The sequence below is a fragment of the Rattus rattus genome, chromosome 9 (genome assembly GCF_011064425.1).
Source record: "Rattus rattus isolate New Zealand chromosome 9, Rrattus_CSIRO_v1, whole genome shotgun sequence".
NCBI classification, from domain to species: Eukaryota; Metazoa; Chordata; class Mammalia; order Rodentia; family Muridae; genus Rattus; species Rattus rattus.
The window spans coordinates 48,725,413-48,751,175 of NC_046162.1; the positions used below are offsets into that span (position 1 = coordinate 48,725,413).

The following is a 25,763-nucleotide window of genomic DNA, read 5'->3' on the forward strand; positions in this document are numbered from 1 at the left end:
GGCCCTTGTGACCTAGATCTTGGACACCTAGGGCATACAGGTTGCCTCCCACGGTTCAGCAGGCAGGCTGAGGGAGGACCTGGAGCGTAAAGAATGTCACACGAGGACCTCCAGATGCTGTCGGGTAGGCTTCCATTCACTTGACAGGCAGGCCCTTTCCTAAAGGAGTGATTGAGGTCAGGAATACCAAAAACTGGAGACAGAGAGAGGACCAGACTTGAGGAGGGGATGGGTGGGTTGGTGGCAGGATGGAGAACATGCTGGCCCTGTCACGTGCTAAGATGTGTGTTATTCACTTGATTGTTGATGAGGTCACCTGTGATTTAGGAATTGGTGCAGCTTTCCGATGTACGGTGTGATTCACGTGGATGATTCACAGGTAGGAATTCTGGTGTTCTGATGCCCATTTCTGGTTTGGAAATAGAAGGTAAGGCTCTGGGTGGAAACTGGGGAGTGGGTGAACACGGGCTTCAGGACATTAGTCAAGCCTCTGACCAGGCACAGCGTAGTGTCCCAACCACACACGCGTCACCTCCTCCCTGTCTTCCTCTTGGCATTTGGTCCCTCCTCCCTTATTCCCTCCCTCACCAATGGACCCAGGCTTCTGATATCCATCTGGGTGAGCCAGCCAGAGGGACAGGCTGTGTCAGAGGCAAGCAAACAAGTATTAGGGTGCAAGTCTGTGGGCGGGGATAGTACTCCTGAGCTACCCGCGAAGCTGCCGCGAGAGAGAGCGCGCGCGCCCAGGAACATCCTAGAGCTGGATCCTTCCTCAGGCCCACCCTTTCCCAGCCCCCAGTCTCCTGCTGCCCAGGAGCCTACACTGTCTTCCCTGTAGCTCACCTTCTCTAGGCCAGCTACTGTTTTTGGGTTATTGGGTCCGATCATGGCAGTATATCGCCTGTGTGTGACCACTGGTTCCTACCTGAAGGCTGGCACATTGGATAACATCTATGCTACACTGGTAGGCACCTGTGGTGAAAGCCCTAAGCAGAAGCTGGATCGTATAGGCAGGGACTTCGCCACTGGATCGGTGAGTACAGAGGAGAGATGGGGGACCTCACGGGGAACCTGAAGGAAGTGAGGATTATTTTTGTTGGATTCATCAAGTCCTGCTGAACTCAGGATGCCCACTGTAACCTGTGACCATTTTCTTTGTCATCTTTGCCTTTTGGGAAGTGATAAACGATACCGACTGTTCTGAGACAGGGCTGTGGGGAAGAAAGCATTTGGAATGGGCTCTGGGAACTTCCTCTGACTTCCTGGGTTCTCCTATCAGTGTTGTTTGTTGTTGTTATTGTTTTCTGTCGTTTTTTTCCAGACAGGGTGTCTCTGTATAGCCCTGTCTGTACTGGAACTCTATACTGGAACTCTCTTTGTAGACTAGGCTGGCCTTGAACTCAGGGATCTGACTGCCTCTGCGTCCTGAGTGCTGGGATTAAAAGCCACCACTGCCTGGTCTGGCTCCTCCCCTAATTGCCAGTAGACTTTTACCAAATTGATTGCTTGGATCAGATCGTGGATTTCCTGTTCTTTGGAAGGGGTCTGCTCTGTCAGCCCCTAGTTTAGTGTGCTAGTGGCCCTACATAAAAGTGAAGCACTGGTCAGTGAGGGTAGGAACCCCTGCAAAAATTCCCTCAGGCACTGAGTATGGGGCCTGCTTCTATCTGGATGAAGACAGGCTCTTTCTCTCATTCACACAAAGGAACCACATGGATCAACAACTGCTCTGGCTTACACGCCCGAAGAGGTGGAGGTGTTGGTGCACATTTCAAAGTGCAAAGACAGCCTCAGCAGTCCCTGGCCTCTCACTTGCTTGCTTGCTGCCTCCCTCACTCCAGGTTCAGAAGTACAAGGTGCGCTGTGCATCAGAGCTGGGTGAGATCTTGCTGTTGCGCTTACACAAGGAGCGCTTTGCTTTCTTCTGCAAGGATCCTTGGTACTGCAGTCGCATCTGTGTCACTGCCCCCGATGGCTCTGTGGTTCACTTTCCCTGCTATCAGTGGATCGATGGCTACTGTACTGTGGAGCTGCGGCCAGGAACAGGTGGGCCAGGGACAAAGACTGCACAGTACTACAGAGGCTTCTCGTGGGGTTAGAAATGCTGGGACCCCAAAGAGGTAGTGTCTGATAAAGAGCACTGCTAAAACCCTGACATGCAAGAGCTTCCTGGGTAGTGTTTATTACTCTGGAGGTATACACAGACAGACTCACACAGACAGACAGAGAGACAGACAAACAGACAGACACAGATAGGCACACACAGCCAGATAGACAGACAGGCTCATACATACAGACAGACAGACAAACAGACAGACACAGATAGGCACACACAGCCAGATAGACAGACAGGCTCATACAGACAGACAGACAGACACAGGCACACACAGGCACACACAGAGAGACACAGACAAGCTTACACAGGCAAACAGACAGACAGACAAACAGACACACACTTACATAGCAGACAGCTGACATCCCATGGTATCCCCCTGCATTTCTTCAGAATATGATCTTTTGCAACTCAGAAAGGAATGAATTTACAAGCTAGATTTCAACGGGCGGAAAAGTCATGAGTATTTAGAGAATTAATCTGCAAAGACCCTGTCTGTGCCTTGTTTCCTTCTAGCTTTCCTGGTGGAGTTAAAGTGTCCGGGAAGCAAGTTAGGGTCTCCTGTTGGATTTTGGATATCAAAGATATTGGTGTGAGCCCTTTCTTGCCTCCAGAACTGTTTGATCCACAGATGTAACACTGGGGTTGCCGTGCGCGCGCGCGCGCGCGTGTGTGTGTGTGTGTGTGTGTGTGTGTGTGTGTTTGTGTGTATGTGTGTGTGTGCGCGCGTGTGCACGCGCGTGTGTTATAAATTTCAGAGATCAGAGATGGGTGCCTATGTTAAAGGGAAGCAAGTGAACATCATTCCACTTTTCCTAGACTTTACTAGCAATCCCCACTCATCATCAGAGCACATGGTGGCTTTATCAAAATGTTATTTATCCGTACTTATCAAGTGTGTGCTGTGAGTATCACAGCACAGCCAGGTATGAAGCTAGACTCTGGAAGGGCAGACAATGAGTGTGACAAGACCGGTATCCTCCAGGAGTGTAACATCTAGAAAGGAGACAAACATGAATGGTTAGGAGCGCAGTTCTGACTTGGAGTACTGCTATCGTTTCCAATCCATGACGGATGGACAAGGAGCATACAGACATTCCCCAACCTGACAGGGTAGAGACAGCCGAGACTGTGCTCAGGAGTTTGGGGTTCAGACATTGGCAGTAGGAAGTATTGTTTGAAAAGAGATTTAGATAAAGAGTGGTTTTCATTCCCTACAGCAAGAACCATCTGCCAGGATGCTCTTCCCCTCCTTCTGGATCACAGGAAGCGTGAACTCCAAGCCCGCCAAGAATGCTACCGGTGAGGGCAGCTTGATTGGACTGTTTGCCCCATCTTTATTCTGACTTGGGCCTTACTCAGATTTTTCCTAATTCTGACATCAGTTAAAACTTTGGGAAGCCAATTCAGATCAGGATCATCATTTAAACCTAACTCTACTAATGGTGATCTTGGGTCTGGACCCAGAGTCCTAATATCAACAGCTTCTTCATCAGGAAGAGTTCTCTAGGCTCCATGTTTGATCCCTTGAACACTCACATAAATCCCCAAAGCACACATTTATCCAAGACCATCAATGAACCCTTCTCAGCCTCTGACTGCCCCTGGTATAAACCAGATCCCCTATATTGGAAACACTACCATATTTACCAATCTTAGTGAACCCTTTTTTTCTGAGGTTAGGGTTGGGAACACTTGCTGTGTAGCCCAGGTTGGCCTATGCCAGCCTTCAGATTGTTGGGATTTCAGGTGTGTGTCACCAAGCTCGGTTTACCTTAGTCATAATATAAACCCAGCTCTGAATCAGTGCTGGAATTTATGTCATCCCAAGTCCTACTCTGAGGCTTAGAGATGTGGTTCAGTGTGTGCTTAGTACACGCAGATCCCACATTCCACTCCCTATCTGAAGCCCAGTGGCTTCACAGAGGAAATCCAATGCTTTGTCCCAAATACAGGAAGCAGCAATGGCCCTCTGAAGTCATATTTTTAGAAGCAAAGGATTCTGTATATCCCAAGGTTAACCTAGTGCCTCTGTCTCTCCCCGTGGGCAGCTGGAAGATCTATGCCCCTGGGTTCCCTCGAATGGTGGATGTCAGCAGCTTCGAGGAGATGGAGTCAGATAAGAAATTTGCCTTGACCAAGACGGCGCCTTGTGCAGACCAGGATGATAAGTGAGAACCGACGTCTCGGGAGGAGGCGGAGGGGAGGAACGTAGACGGTCTGTTGAGATGGGTGCTGGTAGGATGGAGGGAGGAGGTGTCAGAGTCCACATTAAGCCCAGGTCTATTCACCCCTCAGGAGAGGAGCCAGTGATGGTCCTGACCTGGTTAGCAGAGAGGGAAAGAGGTTCCTTCTGATTTGGGCAGAAAGGGCAGGGTTGAGATAAGAGTAAGGGGAGAACTAGAATATCTGGGGACACGACTGAGAAAGGTAATTAAGGGGGCCAGGCTACAGGTCCACTGACTGATTCCCTCCTCTCTACCTGCCTCTCCGCAGCTCTGGGAACCGGTACCTGCCTGGCTTTCCTATGAAAGTTGACATCCCATCTCTGCTGCACATGGAGCCCAACATTCGCTACTCAGCCACCAAGACAGCCTCACTCATCTTCAACGCCCTTCCTGCGTGAGCTGTTGTCTCCCCTGCACCTCTGCTCTTGGTCCCTTCATTCCCATGTAAACCCTGGGCACCTCACAGGACAGTCCCAGTCCTTCTGTCTGCTTTCATTTCCTCACAGATCTTCGCATTCCTCCCTCCCTTCCTCCCAGCCTCCCTTTGCCTTGTCCCTAACTCCTCCCTATTCCCCGGGGCATGGTCCCAGGGACCATAGGAAGTAGGGTAGTCCTTAGGCTAGGGAATCTCAGGTTCAACCCCAAAGCCCACACTTTCTGGATGTGTAACCTTAATTTTTTTTTGTTTGGTTGTTTTCCTTTCTTTGAGTCAGAGTCTCTCTATATAGCCCTGGCTGTCCTGGAATTCACTATGGAGACCAGGCTGACCACAAACTCACAGAGATCTGCTTGCTTCTGCCTGGGATTAAAGGCCCGGACTACCATGCCCTGCCTAGTAAAATCTTAATTCTTACACAGTCTCTGGACAATTGCCCGGAGGTTAAAATGGCTCACTCACTCAGACATCCTAAGTTTTACATTACTATTATTTTTAAAAAATGTTTGTGTGTGTGTGTGTGTGTGTGTGTGTGTGTGTGTGTGTGAATGTACGCCATGAGCACGCAGGTGCCCACAGAGGCCAGAAGATGGCGTCAGACCTGTTATAGGAGGTTGTGAGTTGCCCCTTGGGGATAATGGTATTGGATCCAGGTTCCTTGAGAGAAGCTAGTGCTCTCTCAATCACTGAACCATCTCTCCAACCCTCACTATAGGTTTTAAGGAAAGGCCAGTGAGGGCTTGTGTATAGTTAAGAGTTGTCAGGACAGGCATTATTAGCTTAGGACAACAGGATTCTAATCATGATATCACTAGAGGGAGGAGTCCAGTCGCCCTCTGAATATGTAAAGAAGCCAGAGGCTGGCTGTCTAGGATGAGTCTCTTAGGTAGAAGGGCAGGATTGAAGTGAGCCTGGGAGGGAAGAGGGAGAGAGCAGCAAGGGACTACTGAGTCCAGGGTGGGCACAGTGAGCCGAGGGTTCTATGAGAAGACTCATCTGGAGTCATATGTGGAAGTCCAAAGGAGGAGAGGTGAAACCCCGGGTCTTCATTTCCTGTATATGCGTGTCTAGAATAATCCTTTCAGACAAAGACAAGTGGAAGAGGGTGTGGACATGGGTGGACAAGCATGAAGGATTGTCTGGGATTGGACGGAGTGTGAAGCAGCCACAGGTGGCTCAGGTTTCAGGACGAGGATGCAGTATCAAATCCAGACAGGATCCCGGGGGAGGGGAGGGCATCCGGGAAGGTAGGGAAGGTCAGAGGGGAGTCTGAGAACAATGTGAAGGTCTAGGCAAGAATGGGCTCGCCAGCAGAGGGTTCTGAGTGAGGTCAGAGGGAAGCAGGCCTGGTCTCAGGGGCCAGGGTATGTTGGGAAGGACATTTGTAGCAGCCCCTGGGAAGAGGAAGAGTCTCTCTGCTTATTTACTTCCCTAGCCTCTGCCTCCATGACTTAGCTCTTCCAGTTTTTCTCTGTAATTCAGGCAGGCAAGGTTGGGCATGTGCTCTCCCTTAGTTATCTGAGTAACTAACTAGGACTACATAGGTTTGTGTTACTAGGCTCAGCTCTGTGTGTTTTTTGTTTCTTGTTTTGTTTTTCTATCTCCTGGGTTGTGCCGAGAAAATGCTCAACAAATGTTTGTGCAGTAAGTGAGGCAGCACTTTGTGAGCGTGGATGACCTTGACCTTGGGTCTGCAGGGCATGAATCCAGCCCCACCCCCTGCCTTTCTCAGCTGCCCACACTCTCCAGAGGACATCAGTCATTACATAGCTAGGTGCCTTAGTGACCCCTTGCTACAAACCTACCTGCTCTGAACTCCACTCCTCTTCTTTAAGTGAGCCCATTTGGTGAGTGCTTACGAGGAGGATACAGAGTGTCAGGATACAGAGAGCCAAGGAGCTCACAGTACAGAGAAAGCAGGTTGAAGCTCCAGTGAGGGCGGCCCTGCTTTTGCTCACAGGAAACCCAGGGACATCAGCGTTTGAAGCAGGACCCTGATCTGCAGGGCTGCACCCTGGTGCTGGGCTTTTCTTCCATGTGGGTTGCGAGGCACTTTTACTTGGGAAAGGAACCTATTGGTTCTCTCCAGCCTAGAGCACAGCGACTCCTACTGTCCACCCCGAGACCCCCACCAGCTCTCACCCTCTTCTGTCCCTCAGATCCTTGGGCATGAAGATTCGAGGTCTGCTAGACCGCAAGGGCTCCTGGAAGAGGCTGGATGACATCCGGAACATCTTCTGGTGTCATAAGACCTTCACTTCAGGTGTGCAGACCCAGGCAGGGGTGGGCGCCTGTCTTTTACTGTATCTCACACTTGTGCCAATGGCAAGGGCTCCTGATGTCCCCAGAAGCATCTTTCAGGGTTGGGGATTTAGCTCAGCGGTAGAGCGCTTGCCTAGCAAGCACAAGGCCCTGGGTTCGGTCCCCAGCTCCAAAAAAACAAAAAAACAAAAAAACCAAAAAAACAGAAGCATCTTTCAGAAAGGTCTCCTTCAGGAGTCCAGGCACTTCCTCAGATAGCAATGGGAGAGGATACAGAGACATTCTACTTACCCAGGAGAGACTCGTGGTCATTTGAGAAGTCCTGACTTTGGTCAGGGCCACTTGACTCCTGTCTCACTTCTATACCACATGTTCTGGGATTTGGGATCAGCAAGAACTTGGTTCTGACCCCAGCACTGCCACTCGAGTGCCTCGCTGTCCGTGTCCAGCATTCAACTGAAAATGTAGTTGCATCCCCCTTGTATTGTTGCTGGGAGTTGGGGAGAGGATGAAGCCATAAGGGGGAGCAAAGGGCTGGGCAGGACCAGAGTTTGGGAAGTACTTCCCAGACCTACTGGTTCCCTCTCTTGTCACCCCACAGAGTACGTCACCGAGCACTGGTGTGAGGACAGCTTCTTTGGGTACCAGTACCTGAACGGTGTCAATCCCATCATGCTCCACTGCCTCTCCAGTCTGCCCAGCAAGCTGCCTGTCACCAATGACATGGTGGCACCTTTGCTGGGACCCGGCACCTGCCTGCAAACAGAGCTAGAGGTATGTGAGGGCCTCGGCAGTGGACGTAATAGGAGGAAGGCAGGTGGGCTACCATTGTGGACTAGGGCTGTGTGTGATGGCGGGATGGTCCGGTCTGTAGGCCCGGCCCATAAGGCAGGCCTGCCTGTCTTTCAATAAGAACAGATATGGAGGAGGGCCAGGTGAGACTGGGGATGGTTTGAAGCCTGTTTTAGTGTCTTGGAGATTCCCAGTCTTAAAACTAAAGAGGGTTGTGTTAGGACAGGCCAACCCAAGATTGGCAGGTGTAGCAAGGATGATCACAGAGGACTAGGAGCTCGGTGGATGTGGAATAGATGACAACCTGGTGTCCTTTGTGACAGCCAAGCTCTCCGACACTCTCCAAAGCTGGGGCTGTGGTTGGTAAATTCATTATGTATTGATTTTGCTGTTGTTGGGTACACTGAGGTCATCATATCTTAGGAGGGGAGTCCCTCTGAACTGAGGGAATAGGGCTGACGAGGTATGGGGGGAGGAGCAGAGGAAATTGCCTTGTCCAATCCAATCCCAGAGGCCAGATGAGAGGATTACACAATGACAGACTCAACTAGACCTCATTCCGGACATTCTGGGAAGGGTGCGGGCGTTGGCCATTAGGGGCAGGTAGCAAGAACTGCTGAATCTCAAACTGGGGAACCTCAGCTCCTCCTTGTTGCAGAGAGCAGAGAGAAAAGAGGGACATAGGGAGAAGAGGGCTTAAGTCTCTCTGTGCCTTCTCCAGAGGGGGCACATCTTCTTAGCGGACTACTGGATCCTGGCGGAGGCCCCAGTCCATTGCCTAAACGGCCGCCAACAGTACGTAACAGCTCCTCTCTGCCTGTTGTGGCTCAACCCACAGGGGGTGCTGCTGCCGTTGGCAATCCAGGTGAGCCTTGGGGTGAGAGTTAAGGGGGTGGAACCTCAGGCTAACAGGCTTGAGCCGCACCTCTTACTACTCCTGCGCGCAGCTCAGCCAGATACCAGGGCCAGAGAGCCCCATCTTTCTACCCACTGACTGCGAGTTGGACTGGCTGCTGGCCAAGACGTGGGTGCGCAACTCTGAGTTTTTGGTGCATGAGAACAACACGCATTTTCTGTGCACGCATTTGCTCTGCGAGGCCTTCTCCATGGCTACACTGCGTCAGCTGCCCCTCTGTCATCCAGTCTACAAGGTTGGCGGGACGCTGGGTTGACACTAAAGGGATCAGAGCCTGCAGGCCTTCCCTGACCTTTGGCTTACGCGATTTCGCGATTTCGTTCCTCTCGCAGCTCCTGCTTCCTCACACTCGCTACACGCTGCAAGTGAACACCATCGCAAGGGCCACACTGCTCAACCCAGATGGCCTCGTGGACAAGGTGCAGCCTCCCTGCCACGACCATAAGACCCCGCCCCCAAGTATGCTTGCCCCACCCACAAATTATGCTCTTGCTCCCTAGACCCTTATGTAATCCTCCTCTGCCTGCCTCTTCCCATAAACTACGCCTCTTGGCCGTCTTCTGTTGTCCCCTCCCCTAAGCCTTGACCCAGTTGGTCAATCCCACCCTCTCAAAAGTAGGTTTTATGGGCAAGGCGGCCTTAGCCCAGCACCGCTCCCAGCTGATCCTGAGATCTCATCTCCCCCTACATTGTCATTCAAAGTCCCCTCCCATGCACTCAGTAGGTCCTCAGTCTGCCCAACTGGCATTAGGCAGACCTGTGTGATCCTTGACTGCTTTGACAAATCGCATACGCCCCTCCCTGAGTTGATCCATTAGTGTTAGTTGGTCTCCCGGCCTTATAGTGAGGGTGAAGGCCAGTTTGAGAAGCCCAGCTGTGTCCTGTGTCCCCAGGTCACATCCATCGGTAGGCGCGGCCTCATCTACCTCATGAGCACAGGGCTGGCCCACTTCACCTACACGGATTTCTGCCTTCCGGATAGCCTACGGGCTCGTGGTGTCCTGACCATTCCCAACTACCACTACCGAGACGACGGCCTCAAGATCTGGGCGGCTATTGAGAGGTGTGGGGACCCTAAGGTCCTTCCAGCCACCAAGGTCTCCGGGCCCAGGGTGCATGTGGGCTCCTGTTTGCATGTCAGTTGGAGCACTTGAGGCTCCATCTAGCATAAGAAACTCCCAAGAAAAGGAACTGGCAGACAGATTCCCTGTGAGATAGCAGGGCACTGTGGGTGGTGATAAGGAAGGGAAGGGGCACCTTGTCCTGAGGAGTCAGAGGATCTGGGCTTGTTGAGGCAGCCAGGGCTTCTTCCTCCTTCCTGCTGAATAGGGAGGGACAGAACATGTAGAGTCTCCTCTTCTTTACCTCCCGAGGGTTGGGGGTTTGGGGGGGAGACCCAAAACTTCCTTGATTTAGAGGATGGAGGGTAAGAGAAGCCTAGGTAGTGATTCCAGTCGGACCTGTGGGGCCTACTGAAGACACCTTCTGTCTTTGGGGACTTAGTAGTAGACTCTGGCCATAGGCTTCTCCCCACCCTGAGTGTCACGGGCCTCAATGTGTGGCCTGGCCTGGCCTAGGCCCATGCCCATTCCCCAGGCACCAGCATTTTTTTTCCTTGCAGGTTTGTCTCCGAGATTGTGAGTTACTATTACCCCAACGATGCCTGTGTGCAGCAGGACTCTGAGCTGCAGGCCTGGGTGGGTGAGATTTTTGCTCAGGCGTTCCTCGGTCGGGAGAGTTCAGGTATCCCTCTCTGTCTTTATCTACACTTCCTTTCTCTCCTCCATGAACCGGTTCTTATTACTGAAATCCATACTATTAAATTGTGTTTAATATGTGCTGGGAATCGAACCCGGGGCCTTGCTCACGCTAAGCAAGAGCTCTACCACGGCGCTGCAGCTCTGAAGTCCATACTATTATTGTCCTATTTAACTGCGAAGGCAGAAGTCTTCAGCAGTCTGGACTGCTTCTGGAGCTCTTGCTTTTCACCCTCCGTCTTCTGGCTCCTCCGCCTTCAGGAATATGTATCACCTGTGCACCCTGTGGCAGGAGCCACCTCTGACTTTAACGGAATCTAGAACTTTTTCTGACATGCTTTTGTAATCATCTTGCTAGGTAGTCATGCTAGCCACTAATTTCCCTTTGCTTCCTCTGGTCGTGAGCTTCTTCATGGAGTGATTGGTCTGGCTGCTGCTTGACTCCTGGTTTACAGTCGCCTAAGCCACAGCACTCCCCTCTCTGCAGACACGGCTCCTCTCAGCTCCGTTCCTCAAATGCAGTGCCAAGCAAATGTCCCACACCTCCCTTCCTTCCTTAGTATCCTCTCAGTCCCAGGGAACGGAACTCTTGCTTCCTGGTGGTCCTAACTCTTGGCTATTCTGGCTCTGTGATTCCTCTGTGTAGGAATCCCATGTTCCTTCCTAATGGAAGAAACCTTTCTTCTGCTGATTCTATATGGTAGATTTCCAGGTTTAGAAATTCAACATTGACTTTCCCAAAGGTCTCCATCAGTCGGCCAGTCAGTCAGTCTGTCTGTCTCTCTGTGCCTCTCTGTCTTTCTGTCTGTCTGTCTGTCATTGTTGAGATAGGGTCTTTCACTCTGTAGTCTTTGCTGGCCTGGGTCTCTTGTTCTTCTCCCCCCCTCCCCCCCCCACGGACCTGAGAACTGAACCCAGGCCTTGCGCTTGCTAGGCAAGCGCTCTACCACTGAGCTAAATCCCCAAACCCCTGGATCTCTTATATAAACCAGGCTGGCCTTAAATTCACAGAGTTCAGTCTATCTCTACCTCCTGAGTACTGGGATTAAAGGCCCACAACACCAAGACCAGATGTTTTTATTTATTTGTTTGTTTTACCTTTTCATTTGTTTTGGTTTTGTTTTGTTATTTTTTTGAGATAGAGTTTTTCAGTGTAACAACCCTGGCTTTGCTGGAACTTGTTTTATAGACCAGGCTGGCCTCCAAGGCTGAGATCCACCCATCTCTGCCACCCTAGTGCTGGGATTAAAGGCGCGTGCCACCATGCCTGGCTATTCTTTTAAACTTTTAATTACATTTTATTTGTTTGTTTGGTTTGTGTGTATGGTGTACACAACAGTGCATGTGTGGAAGTCAGAGGGAAACTTACAGGATCAGTTCTCTCCTTCCAGTGTATGGGTCCCAGGGGTTGAAGTCAGGGCATCAGGTTAGGGCATCAAGTGGCCCACTGAGCCTTCTGTCTTTGTTTATATTAAAGAGGCTCACATGTCCGCCCACCAACTTCCCTTATCCTGGACTTCTCAGCAGGGATGTGTCTTTTGACTAACTGATTGCTTCTGGTGGCTACACAGGGGAGTTCTGTCTGGGGAGACTCAAGGAAGAGGTTAGTTTCAAGTCACCTCCAAATTGAAAGAACAGCTATAGCAGTCCTGTCCAGAAGGGACTTATTTTGGTTTTTTTTTTCCTAAAATCTTGTTGACAAAATGTTTCAAAAGACACAGAATACTAGAGTGTACTCTAGTAAACACCTTCATTAATAACCTACCCACCAGATTCTACTACGGCCTATACTTGCCATTTTTTTTTCTTTTCTTTTTTTCGAGCTGGGGACCAACCCAGGGCCTTGTGCTTGCTAGGCGCTCTACCACTGAGCAAACCCCAACCCCTACTTGCCATTTTTTAAAAAAAGGATTTATTTATCATATACATGAATGCTCTCTTAGCATGTACACCTACATGCCAGAAGAGGGCATCAGATCCCATTATAGGTGGTTGTGAGTCATCATATAGGTGCTGGGGATTGAACTCAAAACTTCTAGAACAACCAGTACACTTAACCACTGGGCCGTCTCTCCAATCTGCCATTCCGGATTAATCTTTTGCTTTTATTGCTGGAGTTTGTTTGATTTAGACAGCCTGTCCAATGTAGCCCTAGCTGGCCGGAAACTTGATATGCAGACCAGGCTAGCCCAGGCTTTCAGCTTACAGAGCTCTGCCTGCCTGTGTGCTCTACTTGGTACGGGAATTAAAGGCATGCGCTTACTACACCCAGCCCACAGTCCCCTTTGGATAGCCTTTTGTGGTTCTGGGGATCAAACCCAGGGCTTCCTACATGGTAAGCATGGTAACCACCGAGCTATATATACACTTAGCCCTACAATTAACAAAATTGTCAGTACTCATCAATATCATCCTCAGAGTTGGGCCATCTCCACGTTTCTTCATTTTGCCCTGTTTTCCTCCACTGATCCAACCGAGACAGGAGCTAACCAAGGACCACATTTTATTTAAACTGTAAAGACTCTTTAAGCATTTTGTGGAGTTTGTTGTTGTTTGTTTTGACTTTGGTTTATTTTGACAAGGTCTCACTGTATTATCTTTCTGGCCTAGAATTCTCTATGTAGACCAGGCTGGCCACAAACTTTCAGAGATCTGCCTGCCCTTCCCTCCCTAGTATTAGGACACCAGGTTTACGATGCCCAGTGTGTCACCTTTGACTTTACCTAATTGCTTTCCCAGATGGGCCCCATCTTGTTCCTGTCTGGTGTAGTTTTTGTCAACCGGGAGGAATGTATAAGGGTTGCACATTTTTGACAAGAATATTTCTCAGGTGATGCTGTCTCCTGTTTGCATCATATTGAAAGCTGCCAGATGTCAGCTTGCCTCAACATTAACACAGCCAGGAGTGATTTCTAGGTTAAGGTGCTGACAGACAGGCCTCTTGGCTATTTTAAAGGGTGACCTTTTCCTATGTTTTTGCAAACTCACTGTTAATCAGGATCCTGGCTGTTTCTTTCTCTTGGTGTATGTTTCCTGTTTAAGACTCAAATTGAGATTTAATTATTGTTGGTTCAGGTCCCCTCTTTATGAAGATTGTCTGTGAGTCTGTACACTATAGCATTTTTCAGATTGACAACTCTTCCAGCCAGTATGAACTTACTTTACATTCTAATTTAAAGGTCAAACATATTCACTAATGGGCCAGTTGGACTATGGCTTTCATATTTCAAGGGTGGGAGGGGAATAAACACCACAAATTACAGAAGATCCCTGTGGCCTGACTCCTGCATTTCCTCTTTATTTGCTTCCAGATTTAGAGAGTCAACTAGGATGTAAAGTTCAGAGGACCCCTCCCACTCTGGGCTTAATGCCTGATCCTCCGTCAGTGACCCCACTCCCACCCCCACCCATCTGGCCCTAAATATCTGAGAACGCTTTGGCTCGTGTTCCATTCTTCCGTCTTCCTGGGCCCGAATGGATGGTTATTCGCTACTGTCTGCATCCTTTCCCATCATCAGATCCACAGTACCAGACTCTGACTCTGCATTGTGCCGGTGGCTTTCCCTCTGCTTCCCCTCTCCCGGCCTCTTGCTGCCCATTCATTACGCCTGCAGCGTCACTCCTGTCAGAAACCATGAGGAAACGCGCATGCTCAACACGCATGCTCAGCTGTCCTACCGCAGCCATAGCTTCAATCCCTGCCCAGGCCCTTCACCTACCCTATGCCCTGTGCCCCACCACTCCTGTTTTTTAGTGTCTCATCTCGCTTCATTCAACCAATAATTACAGGGCTCTTAATATCTATTAAGGGTTGGGGATTTAGCTCAGTGGTAGAGCGCTTGCCTAGCAAGCACAAGGCCCTGGGTTCGGTCCCCAGCTCTGAAAAAAAAAGAAAAAAGAAAAAAAAAATCTATTAAGTATCGTTCTAGATGCTGGGGTTTAGCAGCGAACAAATGACAAAACTTGTTTTTAACGGAACTTAACATGTTTTGGGGGAGATAGTGATGATCAGTTACTGTGTCAGATGTGAATACTAGGAAGGAAGACTCTCTTAGGAGCTAGGGCTTGAGTGGGGATCTGAAGGGGTTGAGGGAAGCAGTTGTGTGGATAATTGGGACGATACTCAGGCAGTGGTATGGTAAGTACAAAGGCCCTGGGGTCTGGGCATACCAGAGTGTTTGAGGAATATCACAAAGACCTCCTGTGTAGCCAGAGTAGAGTAGGTAAAGGGAGGAGAAGTTGGGAGGGGAGCAGGAACTGGTAAAGGGAGTGATAGGGGAATTCTCTAGAAGGTTCTAGTGAAAGGTGACATCATTTGTTTTATGAGTGTGTGTGTGTAATCCAGGATATACGCTGAAGCCCGGATTTAGCCCCACAAAGGATAGAACAGGAAATGACAGGACTCACCCAGGAACCATAGTTATGACTGGATAGTGGTGGAAAACATGGCGGCCAGGAAAGGTGGGTGTCTGGGTGTTTGCTGATATGTATAATGTGAGGTAAGAGGAGCGGTGAGCGATTTTGATTTGAGTAAGTGGCAAAGGGTACAGTTGTCAGCTGGGAGGTGGTGGCATATTTCTTTAATCCCAGCACTCTGGAGGCGGAGGCAGGAGAATCTCTGTGTGTTTGAGGCCAACCTGGTCTACAAATCGAGTTACAGGACAGCTGGGGTTACACAGAGAGACCTCGTCTCAAAACAAACAAACAAACAAGAGAATATAGTTGTCATGCCAACTGTGGTGCTAGTCTTTAGTCCCAGCACTTCTGAGGTAGAGGAAGGCAGATCTCTGAGCTAGAGAAGCCTGACCAACATAGAACCAACAGCCAGGGCTACATAGAAAGACCTTTAAAAAAAAAAAGTACAGTTGTCCCTTAGCCTTTTGTGGTGTCAGTTCCAGACATAACCCCTCTTCCAGTACCAAAAGCCATGCTCCCTGTCCATCCCCCTCCCTGCTGCCGGGATGTTTGATTTCTATGCCGGTTTAGTGAACACTGGTTCAATCCTCCTATCTTGCTTTATTAAACTTGTCTGTGATTTCATTCATCAGAGCCGTGAGTAAAGCCATGAACTTGGGTGAGATCAGTGTGGTCCAAGGATGGAGGGCCAAACTTGACGGGGCTCTCTTCTGCCATTGACTTTTTATTATTTGCTGATCTATTACTTTGAGACATGGTCTCGTATCTCTCAGGTTGGCCTTAAGCTCAATAAGTAGCCAAGGGTAACCTTGAACTGATCTACCTGTTTCCACTCTGGAATGCTGGGATTATAGCCACGTGCCACCACCACTAAGTTTATGGCGTGCTGAGGAGCAAACCGAGGGGCTTCATGTACATTAAAAAAAAAAAAAAAAAAAAAAAAAAAAAGAAGGCAGTTTGGGGATTTAGCTCAGTGGTAGAGCGCTTGCCTAGCAAGCACAAGGCCCTGGGTTCGGTCCCCAGCTCCGAAAAAAGGAAAAAAGAAAAAAAAAAAAAAAAAGGCAGCTAAAATGAAGCTATGTTGTCAGTCCTTTTGCATTTTTTTTAAATGATTTTTAAAATTGTTTTATTTTTGATTTTCATGACATTTATCTATTTTGTGTATGTATGTGTATGATGCATATGTGTGTGAGCAAAGGTGTGCACACCATGGCATGTACGTGAGGTTAGAGGACAACTTGCAAGAATTGCTTCTCTCCTTTCCCGTGTGTGCCTGGGGCGTGGGGGTTGGGGGGTGGAGTTAAACTCAGGTTGTCAGGCTTGGTGGCAAGGTCGTTCAACTGTTTCGCAGGCCCTTTTCATATGTTTGCTTGTTTTTGTTGTGGATTGGGGTTTTTTTTTTTGAGATGAGATCTCACTGCAGTGTCCAATCGGCTTTGAACTCCTGAGATGGAGCAGTCCCGCTTCAGCCTCCCAAAGATCTGAGATTCTATAGAGGCGACCTCTGCATGCAGCCTCTGTTATCTCTTGTGTTTATTTATTTTTCACCTGCCCCTCTTCCCAGGACGATGTAGCCCCAGCTTCCATTTCTGTCCTATGCACCTCCTCTAGGTTTCAAACATCTCCTTTAGTCTTTCCTTCTGCCTTCTCCACTGAGCACTTTGGAGGAACAAACTCCGTGGTCAGTTGTCACTTCTGCTAAGCAGAGGATGCTCTGCTGGTGGGCTTGCATGGATATTGGTAACATGAACTAAGTCATTAATGCTACTATCAGCCAGAGAAGAACTAGCAACGGAAGTGCCTTCCAGGGCAGAGATGGGCAGCTTGGTTCCGGCACTGTCACAAGCCGGTTTTTCTTCATTTTCTAGTCTATCGACCAAATCCCGATCCCCTTCAAAGACACAGCCCTTGGTGGTGGCCATCCCAGCGCTAATTTTAGTCTAAGGATGGTTGTAGCCTATGTCTGGCCTTTAATCCTTTCCTCTCCCCTTGCAGTGAGCCCCTGCCCTGAGAAACCCCCCCCACCCCGGGAATCCGGCACCTCCCATCCATACCCACGCCCTCTTCCTTTCCTCTCCACACCCAGGCTTCCCAAGCAGGCTGTGCACCCCAGAAGAGCTCGTGAAGTATCTCACTGCAATCATCTTTAACTGCTCCGCCCAGCACGCTGCAGTCAACAGTGGGCAGGTAAGCCTTGGGAGGGCAGGCCTAGGGGCACTGGGCCACCCAACTTGCCAGGTTCCAAAGGTGTATTAGCCTTGGCAATGGACTCGAGTCAGGGTTCTGCTTGAGCGAGTGAATGGGTGGGTCAGGGTTGGGGCGGGATTATTATTGGCGTTGAGGTTGGAGTGGTGACTGGGCGGGGTGAAGGGCTGTTGTTGAGTGATGGCTGGGTGGGGCTGCGTCCAGAGTTACAATGGCGACTCTTGGGAGCTTATATTGGGAACAGGGCTTGAACTTGGCAAGAACTGTCTACATAGAGCATCAAGTTGCTCTTGAGGCATGCCCGCCCAAGGCCTCTGTTGAGGGTTGCCTCTTCTCTGGGCTCTCCTCCCTCCGTGGTGACTCATCCTGCCCACTTGTGGCGCAGTGGGTAGAGAACGACAAACGGGCCACCTCTGGGACTTTCCACACTCTCCTCATTTCTAAACTCTGAGATCTGGGGTGATGGTGGTGGAATCAGAAATGAGGGAGAGGATGCTTTTACACATCCAACTGAGGTGTCGGGGTTATCTCCACAGCACGACTTTGGGGCCTGGATGCCCAATGCCCCGTCATCCATGAGGCAGCCTCCGCCTCAGACCAAGGGCAACACGACAATGGAGAGTTACCTCGAAACCCTCCCAGAGGTGAACACCACCTGTAGCAACCTTCTCCTCTTCTGGCTGGTCAGCCAAGAGCCAAAGGACCAGGTATGCGTGTGGAGACGTGGGACACAGGTTGGGCATTGCAGGGCCTGCTCGGTGAAGAGGTTGATCTGCAGAAGGAGGGTTGAATGCTGGCTAATTGCTGGGATTTATGTCCACTGCTCAGCTGCCTTGAAAGTCTTTTGTCTTAACAGGAAATGATACTCGATCTCCAAGGACACACATAGAAAGAAGCAAATGCCACTTTAGTGGCTGGGTATGACATCTATGTAATTTACAAATTATCTATCCATCCATCCATCCATCCATCCATCCATCCATCCATCCATCCATCCAATCATGCATTCATCCATCAACTACTCATTAATTCACCCAAGTATTAAACATGGGGTTCCTCCCACATGTCGGCATAGTGCTTGATACGAGGTTTATAACGTTGAATGAGACCCCATCACCTGGACCACCACTTACATGACACTTTCATGTGATACAGAGGCGAATGAATGAGGACATCAGAGTGCCGTGGGAAGTCTTCATATATTAACCCCCCATTCGCCATCACTTCTCCAGCACCACTGGTGGAAGGGATACATATTGTTACCGCACTGAAACAGAGGCAAGGACAGGGCCTGGTGGAACCTCCATGACTCTGGGAGAACCCAAGAAAGTTTCATGGAGGACGTGACGTATGAGCTAAAACCCGTGGGACAAGTAGGACTTTAGCAGACAGAGGAGGGACAAAGGTAGTTTCTAGGCAAGGGAGGGACAAGCAGGAGGGGAGGGGAGAGCATCCCAGGATCGCTGAGGTTCAGCAGTGACAGGGCAGGGCAGGGTGAAGAACAAGGGATTTCGAATGGTAGTTATTCACAGGACAATGGGGCCACTCGGGCTTTTAAACCAGAAGTGACATGACTTAATTTGTCCCAGCAAGGGTGTTCCTGTGGCTGTGTCAGTGGCTGAGAGGGATAGGTTTGGAGAGAGGAAATGAGACAACTAAGGAGTTTAGGCTAAAGTGAGCAGTGATTGAATCACCAGTTACCAGCTTGGCCACTCAAACTCGCCTTAGCCCAGCATCTGTCTTCTTGACCTCAGCTTCACGCCAGGGTCACTTGTCGCCTGTGAGCATCCCCATTTCTCACAGTTTTTGGGCTTTTTCTAGTGCTAGATTTTTTTTTCTTTTTTCATCTCTCTAGCAACTTTTTTATTTCTTTAAATTTTTATTGTTTGCTTTTTTTGTTTGTTTGTTTTTGTTTTTGAGTCCTTTTATGTAGTTCTGGAACTCAGTAAGTAAGCCAAGCTGGCCTCTAACTCACAGACAGTCTCCTGGCTCTGTGCTCCCAAGTGCTGGGATTAAAGCTGTGTGCCACAATACCTGTCTGTCTGTCTATTTATTTATTTATTTATTTATTTATTTATTTATTTATTTATTTTGAGGACCTGGAGAGATGGCTCAGTAGTTAGAGCCCTTTCTGCACCTCCAGAGAACTCAGGTTTGCTTCTACACCCATCTAGAGGCTAACAACTGTCTGCAGTTGCAGAGAATTCAACATCCTTTCTGGCCTTTGTGGGTACAACCATGTTTGTGGTATACATACATACATACATACATACATGCAAAAGCACTTATACATATAAAATAAAAAATTAATCTTTAAAAAAATGTTTATTTTTGAGATAAGTTTCCAAACTTTTCCAGGATGGCCTTTAGAGAAACCAAGATTATAGGCATGTATCACAGTACCTGGCCTGGTTCAGTGTGTGTGTGTGTGTGTGTGTGTGTGTGTGTGTGTGTGTGTGTGCATGTGTGTCTGTGTGTGTGTATGTGTGTGTATGTGTGTGTGTGTGTGTGTGTGTGTCTGTGTGTGTGTATGTGTGCATGTGTGTCTGTGTGTGTGTATGTATGTGTGCATGTGTGCATGTGTGTCTGTGTGTGTGTATGTGTGTGCACACGTGCACAGGAAATGGATTGAATCCAGGGCCTTAAGCATTTTAAGCAAGCACTGTAACATGAAGTGCATCTGCAACCTTCCTAGCAGGTTTTTGAAAATTATAATTCTGCGTTTATTTATTGGGGGATGGGGTGCCCATGCTTGGGCCCATGTGTGGAGGTCAGAGGACAACTTTCAGAAGTCTGTGCTCTCTTACCAAAGGGCCCAGGAGACCAAGCTCAGGTCACCGTTTATCTTCTGGCCCATCTCTTTGACACTTTCCTAGGAAGCTTTAACTTACCACCTTATACTCTGGGGCCAGAGTGACTTATCCTCAGACCCTACCCCTGCTGTTCCCGAGGAACGAGTGAACAAGAGGATGAACACTGGGAGGCTCCCTTCTAAGCCAGAGAAACTTTCAGCAGCAATAACAGTAGCTGTCAGTTGTGAGGACTGGATCCGTGTCTCAGTCATTGAGTCAGATATAAAGTACAGTATCTTAAAATACAAAAAAAAAAAAGTAGCCGGGCTGTGGTCGTGCACACCTTTAATCCCAGCACTCGGGAAGCAGAGGGCAGGTGGAGCTCTGAGTTCGAGGTCAGTCTGGTCTACATATTGAGTTCCAGGATAGCCAGGACTAAGAGAGAAACCCTGTCATGGAAAAACCAAAATAAGTAAGTAAGTAAGTAACACAAAGCAAGTAAGTAGCTATATTTGAGACGCCCAGTACAGTGAACATCTGGAGGGGAAAAATTGAGGTTCAGGAATTAAGCTGTTTGCTTAGTTCACAAAGCAACTATGTGATGGCCTTGAATTTAGTCTATTATGTGTGTGTGTTCTGGTCTTCTCATGATTGTGTTCCAGGAATTAGGTATCAGTGTGGTGAATAAACATAAAGCTGTTCTTTTGTTTTGTTTTTGATTTTGTTTTTTGAGACAGGTCTCTAGGTAGCCCTGGCTATCCTGGAACTCACTATGTAGACCAGGCTGGCCCTGAACTCACAGAGATCTTCCTGCCTTTGCCTCCAGAGTACAGGGATTAAATGTGTGCACTACCATGCTCTATCTTTTAAAAATATGTTTTTTAAAATGTATTTTATTTTAGTGATGTGTGTATTGGTGTGGGTACATGCCAGCCTGAGCTATATAGTGACTTCTAGGCTAAGACTGGTAATATAAAGAAATTATGAACAGTTTTGACCTTTTGGTTAAGTTTGGAAACCTGGGATGGAGCGAGTGGCTTTCTAAGAGCACAAAACCCACTGATGCTTTAGAAGATATGAAACCATATGTAAGGGATAGGTGTGCCGGCGCAGGCTGCCCGTCCCAGGGAGTCGGTCTCAGGCCTGGGATCAGAGGCAAGCCAAATGCCACCACGCCCAGTTCCTTTGTGTTTCAAACTTCTGGAAAGCACAGGAAAAGGCGGAATCTTTCTGAATCTTGGGAGCCTGGTTCTCCAACTAGCTGAGGCTGCGTGTGACCTTGAGAGAGGTAGATCTCATTAGAGAGCCCCAGTCACGGCTTTACAATTAATATCCGTGACATCTCTAATTTGGCTATGCTAAGCCTCAATTTCCTTATCTATAAAGTGGGTCTGATAGAAGAACCCGTCTTAGGGGTTGTTTGTGTGGTTGTGACGGTTCCTATAAAAGGCTTACGTGTCAACTGTTATTAAGAAAATGAAATTATAAACTCCTCTACTCAGCTCTGACAATCTTAAAAATATATCAGCCAATAAAGGCAAGTATTGTGTGGTAAACAGTAATGTGCCTTGGCAAGGTCTCGTTTATGCTAATGAGAGGCTGGTTCACCTTATGAAGTTTAGCGATATTGACTGTTCCATAATACTGATGCACACTATAATTAGCCCAGGATAGACTGATCACTGCAAATAACCACCACCAATAAAATGTTTCAAACGAACCCCCCCTGATAGAATTTTAATTAAAGCATATCTTTTTTTTGGTTGTTTGTGTTTTTGTTTTTTGTTTTTGTTTTTGGTGGGGTTTTCTTTGGTGTTTTTGTTTTTTGCTTGTTTTTTGTTTGTTTTTGAGACAGGGTTTTTCTGTACAACATCCCTGATTGCCCTGAAATTGAGTTGTAGACCAGACTGGCCTTGAACTCAGAGATCCACCTGCCTCTGCCTCCCAAATGCTGGGAGTGAAGCCATGTGCCATCATGCCTGGCCCAAAAGTATGTCTTTAAAAACCATTGTGTTTATGATGAACAGAGGTCTTCACATTAAAATCCCAGACAAGAAAATAATTCCCACTATTACCGCTGCTGTTTAACAAGAAATGGTAAAACATTGGTAGTATTGGTGTTGAATGAGGGTTAGGGAACTGGACCCAGGGTAGACCAGCGACAGTCACTGTGGAAGGACAGCCCTAGACACAGGATGACTCTGGCTGAAGTTCTCTGTGAGATTCCCTGGTTGTGGTGGCCAAGTGTGACGATGTCACCGTGGTGGCGGGTTCCTCACTTCAGATGACTGTAAAGCTACCTCAGACCCAGGCTGCTGATTGTCCTCAGGGGTTGGGTTTAGTGAGCCTATGGGAAGACAGATACATTCTCCGACCTGTTTTCCGGAATATGTCTGCTAACCTCTGTTGAATGGGGAATGCGACTATGCTCCGTGTTTACAGCGTGGGTCTGGCACTGGGGGACAGGAGGGGCTGGACTTGAGCTTTTCTTCGCTCCCCCTTGCTGCGACCCAGGAATTGGCTTTCAGAGTCAGAATAACATGAAAAAGTTGCCAGCAGAGGCGGCGCTCAGACTGGATTGGCTAGGGCCCAAGTCACAGCCTGTGCCTGACACTGCCTGGGCTTCTGCGGTTGGAGGCTGTCTTTGTTATTTTTCTGTGACAAAACACAGCGAGCAAGGCAAATTATAAAAGAAAACAGTTACCAGGGGCTCATGGTTCCAGAGGGTTAGAGTTGAGATCTTGATGTCGGGGAGCATGGCCGTGGACCAGTACCTGAGAGTTCACAGCTGATCATAAGATCAAGGTGTTTTCGTTGCTTTGCTTTGTCAAGACATGGTTTTTCTGTGTAACAGCCCTAGCTGTCCTGGAACTCACTTTGTAGGCCAGGCTGGCCTCGAACAAACAAGAGATCCACCTGCCTCTGCCTCCCGAGGGCTGGGATCAAAGGTGTGCGCCAACACGCCCAGCGACTTGGGGTGTTTTAAAATTTGGAATGGAATGGGCTTTTGAAACCTCAAAACCCACCTCAGTAAAACACACTTCCTCCAAGAAGGGCACACCTCTAAATCCTTCCCAAACTGTTCCACCAACTGGGGACCAAGCATTCAAATCCACGAACCTGTGGAGGCCATTCCCATTCAGAGTCTCACAGTAGCGAAGTGGGCTGGTGCTGTGATCTGAAGTGCTCGTGTGCTTCACGGCGGTGACTGATAGTGTCTTTAGATAACGCCTTGGCTGTGTATGTTGGCGTGTGAACCTTGATTACGCTCTATCTCATCTTGAACAGCTTTCTAACATCTCCACCTATTTTCTCCCAGAGGCCTCTGGGCACCTACCCAGACGAACACTTCACAGAGGAGGCCCCACGGCAAAGCATCGCAGCCTTCCAGAAGTGCCTGGCGCAGATCTCAAAGGACATCAGGGCACGCAACGAGAGCCTGGCACTGCCCTATGCCTACTTGGATCCACCACTCATTGAGAACAGTGTCTCCATCTAGGCCCTGCTTCGAACCATCCCAGAGGAAAGGAAGTTCCAACTAAGGGGAAGGCTAACACCCTAGGGCCTTCCAGTCCCTTCCATCCTCTTTAATCTCAGTGCGGATCTTCTCCTCTGCCCAGGGGACCACAATGGCCTTGACATTATATAAATGGGCCAGTACAGCAGTGTTCAGGGTGAAAGCCGCTAACTAAAGTCAAATGCACAATAGACCCCTTGCCCTTCTTATCTGGGAATCCTCCCACATCAGGATACCCACCTTGAGTTTCTGAGTTCTCTTGCCATATCCTACTTAAACACACTCTCATCCTGTTGTCTGTCTTTGAGCCCAGTGACTTCAATAAAAGCTAACATATTTGGCTCCAATTTCCTTTTGTTTTGATGATGATGATGGTGGTGGTGGTGGTGGTGGTGGTGGTGGTGGTGGTGATGACGGTAATGGGATTTGGTGTGGACCAAGGTGGGGTGTGTAGAAGTACTGGGGTGAGGGGCAAGAATGAATCTGTGGGCCATCTTTTAGGAGACAGGCACCTTCCCTATTCGCTCTACCATCCAGTCTACTGTTCCTACCTTTACTTCCTGGAGTGAGGTATCAGGATCAGAGGGAATCGCCGGACCCAAAGGATTATCAGGAAGAGACCAGGCGTTTTGCAAAGCCTCTGAGCCTCTGAGCCTCTGAGTTCTGGGTGTGGTACTGTTAGTGGTGCTACTTAAATCCAGTCCCGCTCCTGGACACGTACAGAACTCACCCCGGCCTTCTTGTGCATGGGTGGAGTCGCATGTAAAAGTTTGGGCTGACTTACGTGCAGAAGTGGTGTTATCACCTCCGTCTTCATGGAGACGATCTGGAATTCTCTGCTTCTGTATTCTGGTCGTTGACGTTATTATAGTGGCGATGACGTTCATCCGTGTGTCTGAGGGACTTGAGGAGAGGTGCGGCTGACTGAGTTGGATGTTGGTGAAGCTGTTGAAATCTGTGGGACTATTTGTGATTTAGCCTCCCCTGACTGGACTGGGTGAATCTGAGCAGTTTCCTTTTCCCTTTCAATCACATAGTCTTTCTTTTTTTTTACTTTTATTTATTTACTCTCCATTAGTTTAAATCCGGGATGGGTACAGCATCACACGGATTCTGTGTCCAATGGCCTTTGCAGGAAGGTGGCTTCGGAATTTGGCACGAACCATGCCACTGTTTCCATGGGCCTGAGTTACTTTCCCCAGATCGCTCTGGTTTTGTTTGGTTTTCCCCAGATCACTCTTCCAGGAGTCACTGTATTGTTTTTTGCATTGTACACATAAGCACACCTCTTGCCTAAGTAGAACTCTGTTTCATCTTGGGCATAAAGGCCTTCCATTTTAAGAAGAGCCGTGTGTTCTCATTGGTTCCAGAGACCTCACTCGTAGCCAGCAAAAGTGGCCTTCACCACAGTCTTCCGGACATACTTGCTTTTTTTTAGAAGTCCTGTTCCCAGCAAGCCCCAGAAATCTGCCCTCAGAGTTCAGCAGCAGAAACCCACATAGTCTTTTAAAATGAAGGTCTGAGAGCCTCAAGCAGCTGCCCACATTCTCTCCCCGGTGCTGTTCCCCTTCTGTCTTGCCATGTAGCCCATGTTAGCCGCAAGCCATCAATCATCCTGCAACTGCTTCCTAATTTTGGCATATGGCCCCTGCTCCTAGTGCCTTTGGGGAGGGGGCAGAGGTATGTCTCCTCCTTGGTTCCCTAAGTTACATTCTGTGCCTGACCAAACCCTCCTCTGGTGACAGGGGAATCAACTTTAGAGTCAGAATAATTAGTGTCAACTCTGTGTCCCCTATGGTCCAGAGCTTTAGTAGGCTGCACAGGGTCTCTTGACTTCATCTCAGACCGTTGCCAGCTTCCTTCAGCTGCATTGAAATGTTCAAATAAGGAGTGTCTCACAGAGCCAGGAAAATGCACTGCCTGTTCCTTCCCCCATCTTCTTATAGTCCCAGAATCTCTGAATTTAAACAAACCCCTTGTCTTCATTGAAGTGTGTGTGTGTGTGTGTGTGTGTGTGTGGTGTGTGTTGTGGGTGTATGGTGTGTATGGTGTATGTGTTGTGTGTTTATGTGTGTATATATCTGTGTGCTGTGTGTGTGTGTGTGAATTGTTTATGTGTAGTGTGTTTGGTGTGTGAGTTGTGTGTGTATATGGTATATATGTTTGTATATATGTGTGTGTGTATATGTGTGTATGTATATGCATGTATGTATGGTGTGTGTGTATGTATGCATGTATGTATGTGCTTGTATGTGTGGTGTGTGTATATGCATGTATGGTGTGTGTATGTACATGCATGTGTGTGTGTGTGTATGTGTGTGTATGTGTG

At 48.6% G+C, this 25,763-nt stretch overlaps 1 protein-coding gene across 4 annotated transcripts; it reads left to right on the forward strand.

Moving 5' to 3' along the window:
- The first annotated feature begins 38 nt into the window (after positions 1 to 38).
- On the forward strand, positions 39 to 23,781 carry Aloxe3 (arachidonate lipoxygenase 3). 4 transcript variants are annotated; one of them, XM_032913427.1, is made up of 16 exons: positions 39 to 124; positions 312 to 379; positions 1,842 to 2,046; positions 3,334 to 3,415; positions 4,165 to 4,284; positions 4,610 to 4,735; positions 6,937 to 7,040; positions 7,641 to 7,813; positions 8,553 to 8,696; positions 8,779 to 8,982; positions 9,080 to 9,166; positions 9,641 to 9,810; positions 10,369 to 10,490; positions 17,007 to 17,107; positions 17,662 to 17,832; positions 23,237 to 23,781. In XM_032913427.1, the coding sequence occupies exons 2-16, from the start codon at positions 347 to 349 to the stop codon at positions 23,414 to 23,416; spliced, it is 2,022 nt and encodes a 673-aa protein (XP_032769318.1). In that variant the 5' UTR covers positions 39 to 124; positions 312 to 346; the 3' UTR covers positions 23,417 to 23,781. The 4 variants fall into 4 exon arrangements, with proteins under 4 accessions (XP_032769318.1, XP_032769319.1, XP_032769320.1 ...); XM_032913429.1 differs by lacking the exons at positions 39 to 124; positions 312 to 379 and adding exons at positions 445 to 1,033; positions 17,982 to 18,043 and having other exon boundaries at positions 23,237 to 23,328; XM_032913428.1 differs by lacking the exon at positions 39 to 124 and having other exon boundaries at positions 304 to 379.
- Positions 23,782 to 25,763: the final 1,982 nt, after the last annotated feature.

What these genes read in the sequence shown, in the direction of transcription:
- Aloxe3 (XM_032913426.1), top strand. Translation starts at nt 887, where the DNA reads ATGGCAGTATATCGCCTGTGTGTGACCACTGGTTCCTACCTGAAGGCT. An exon ending in GGGACTTCGCCACTGGATCG is followed by an intron (nt 1,034 to 1,841) that starts GTGAGTACAGAG and finishes CCCTCACTCCAG; the next exon opens with GTTCAGAAGTACAAGGTGCG. An exon ending in GGAGCTGCGGCCAGGAACAG is followed by an intron (nt 2,047 to 3,333) that starts GTGGGCCAGGGA and finishes CATTCCCTACAG; the next exon opens with CAAGAACCATCTGCCAGGAT.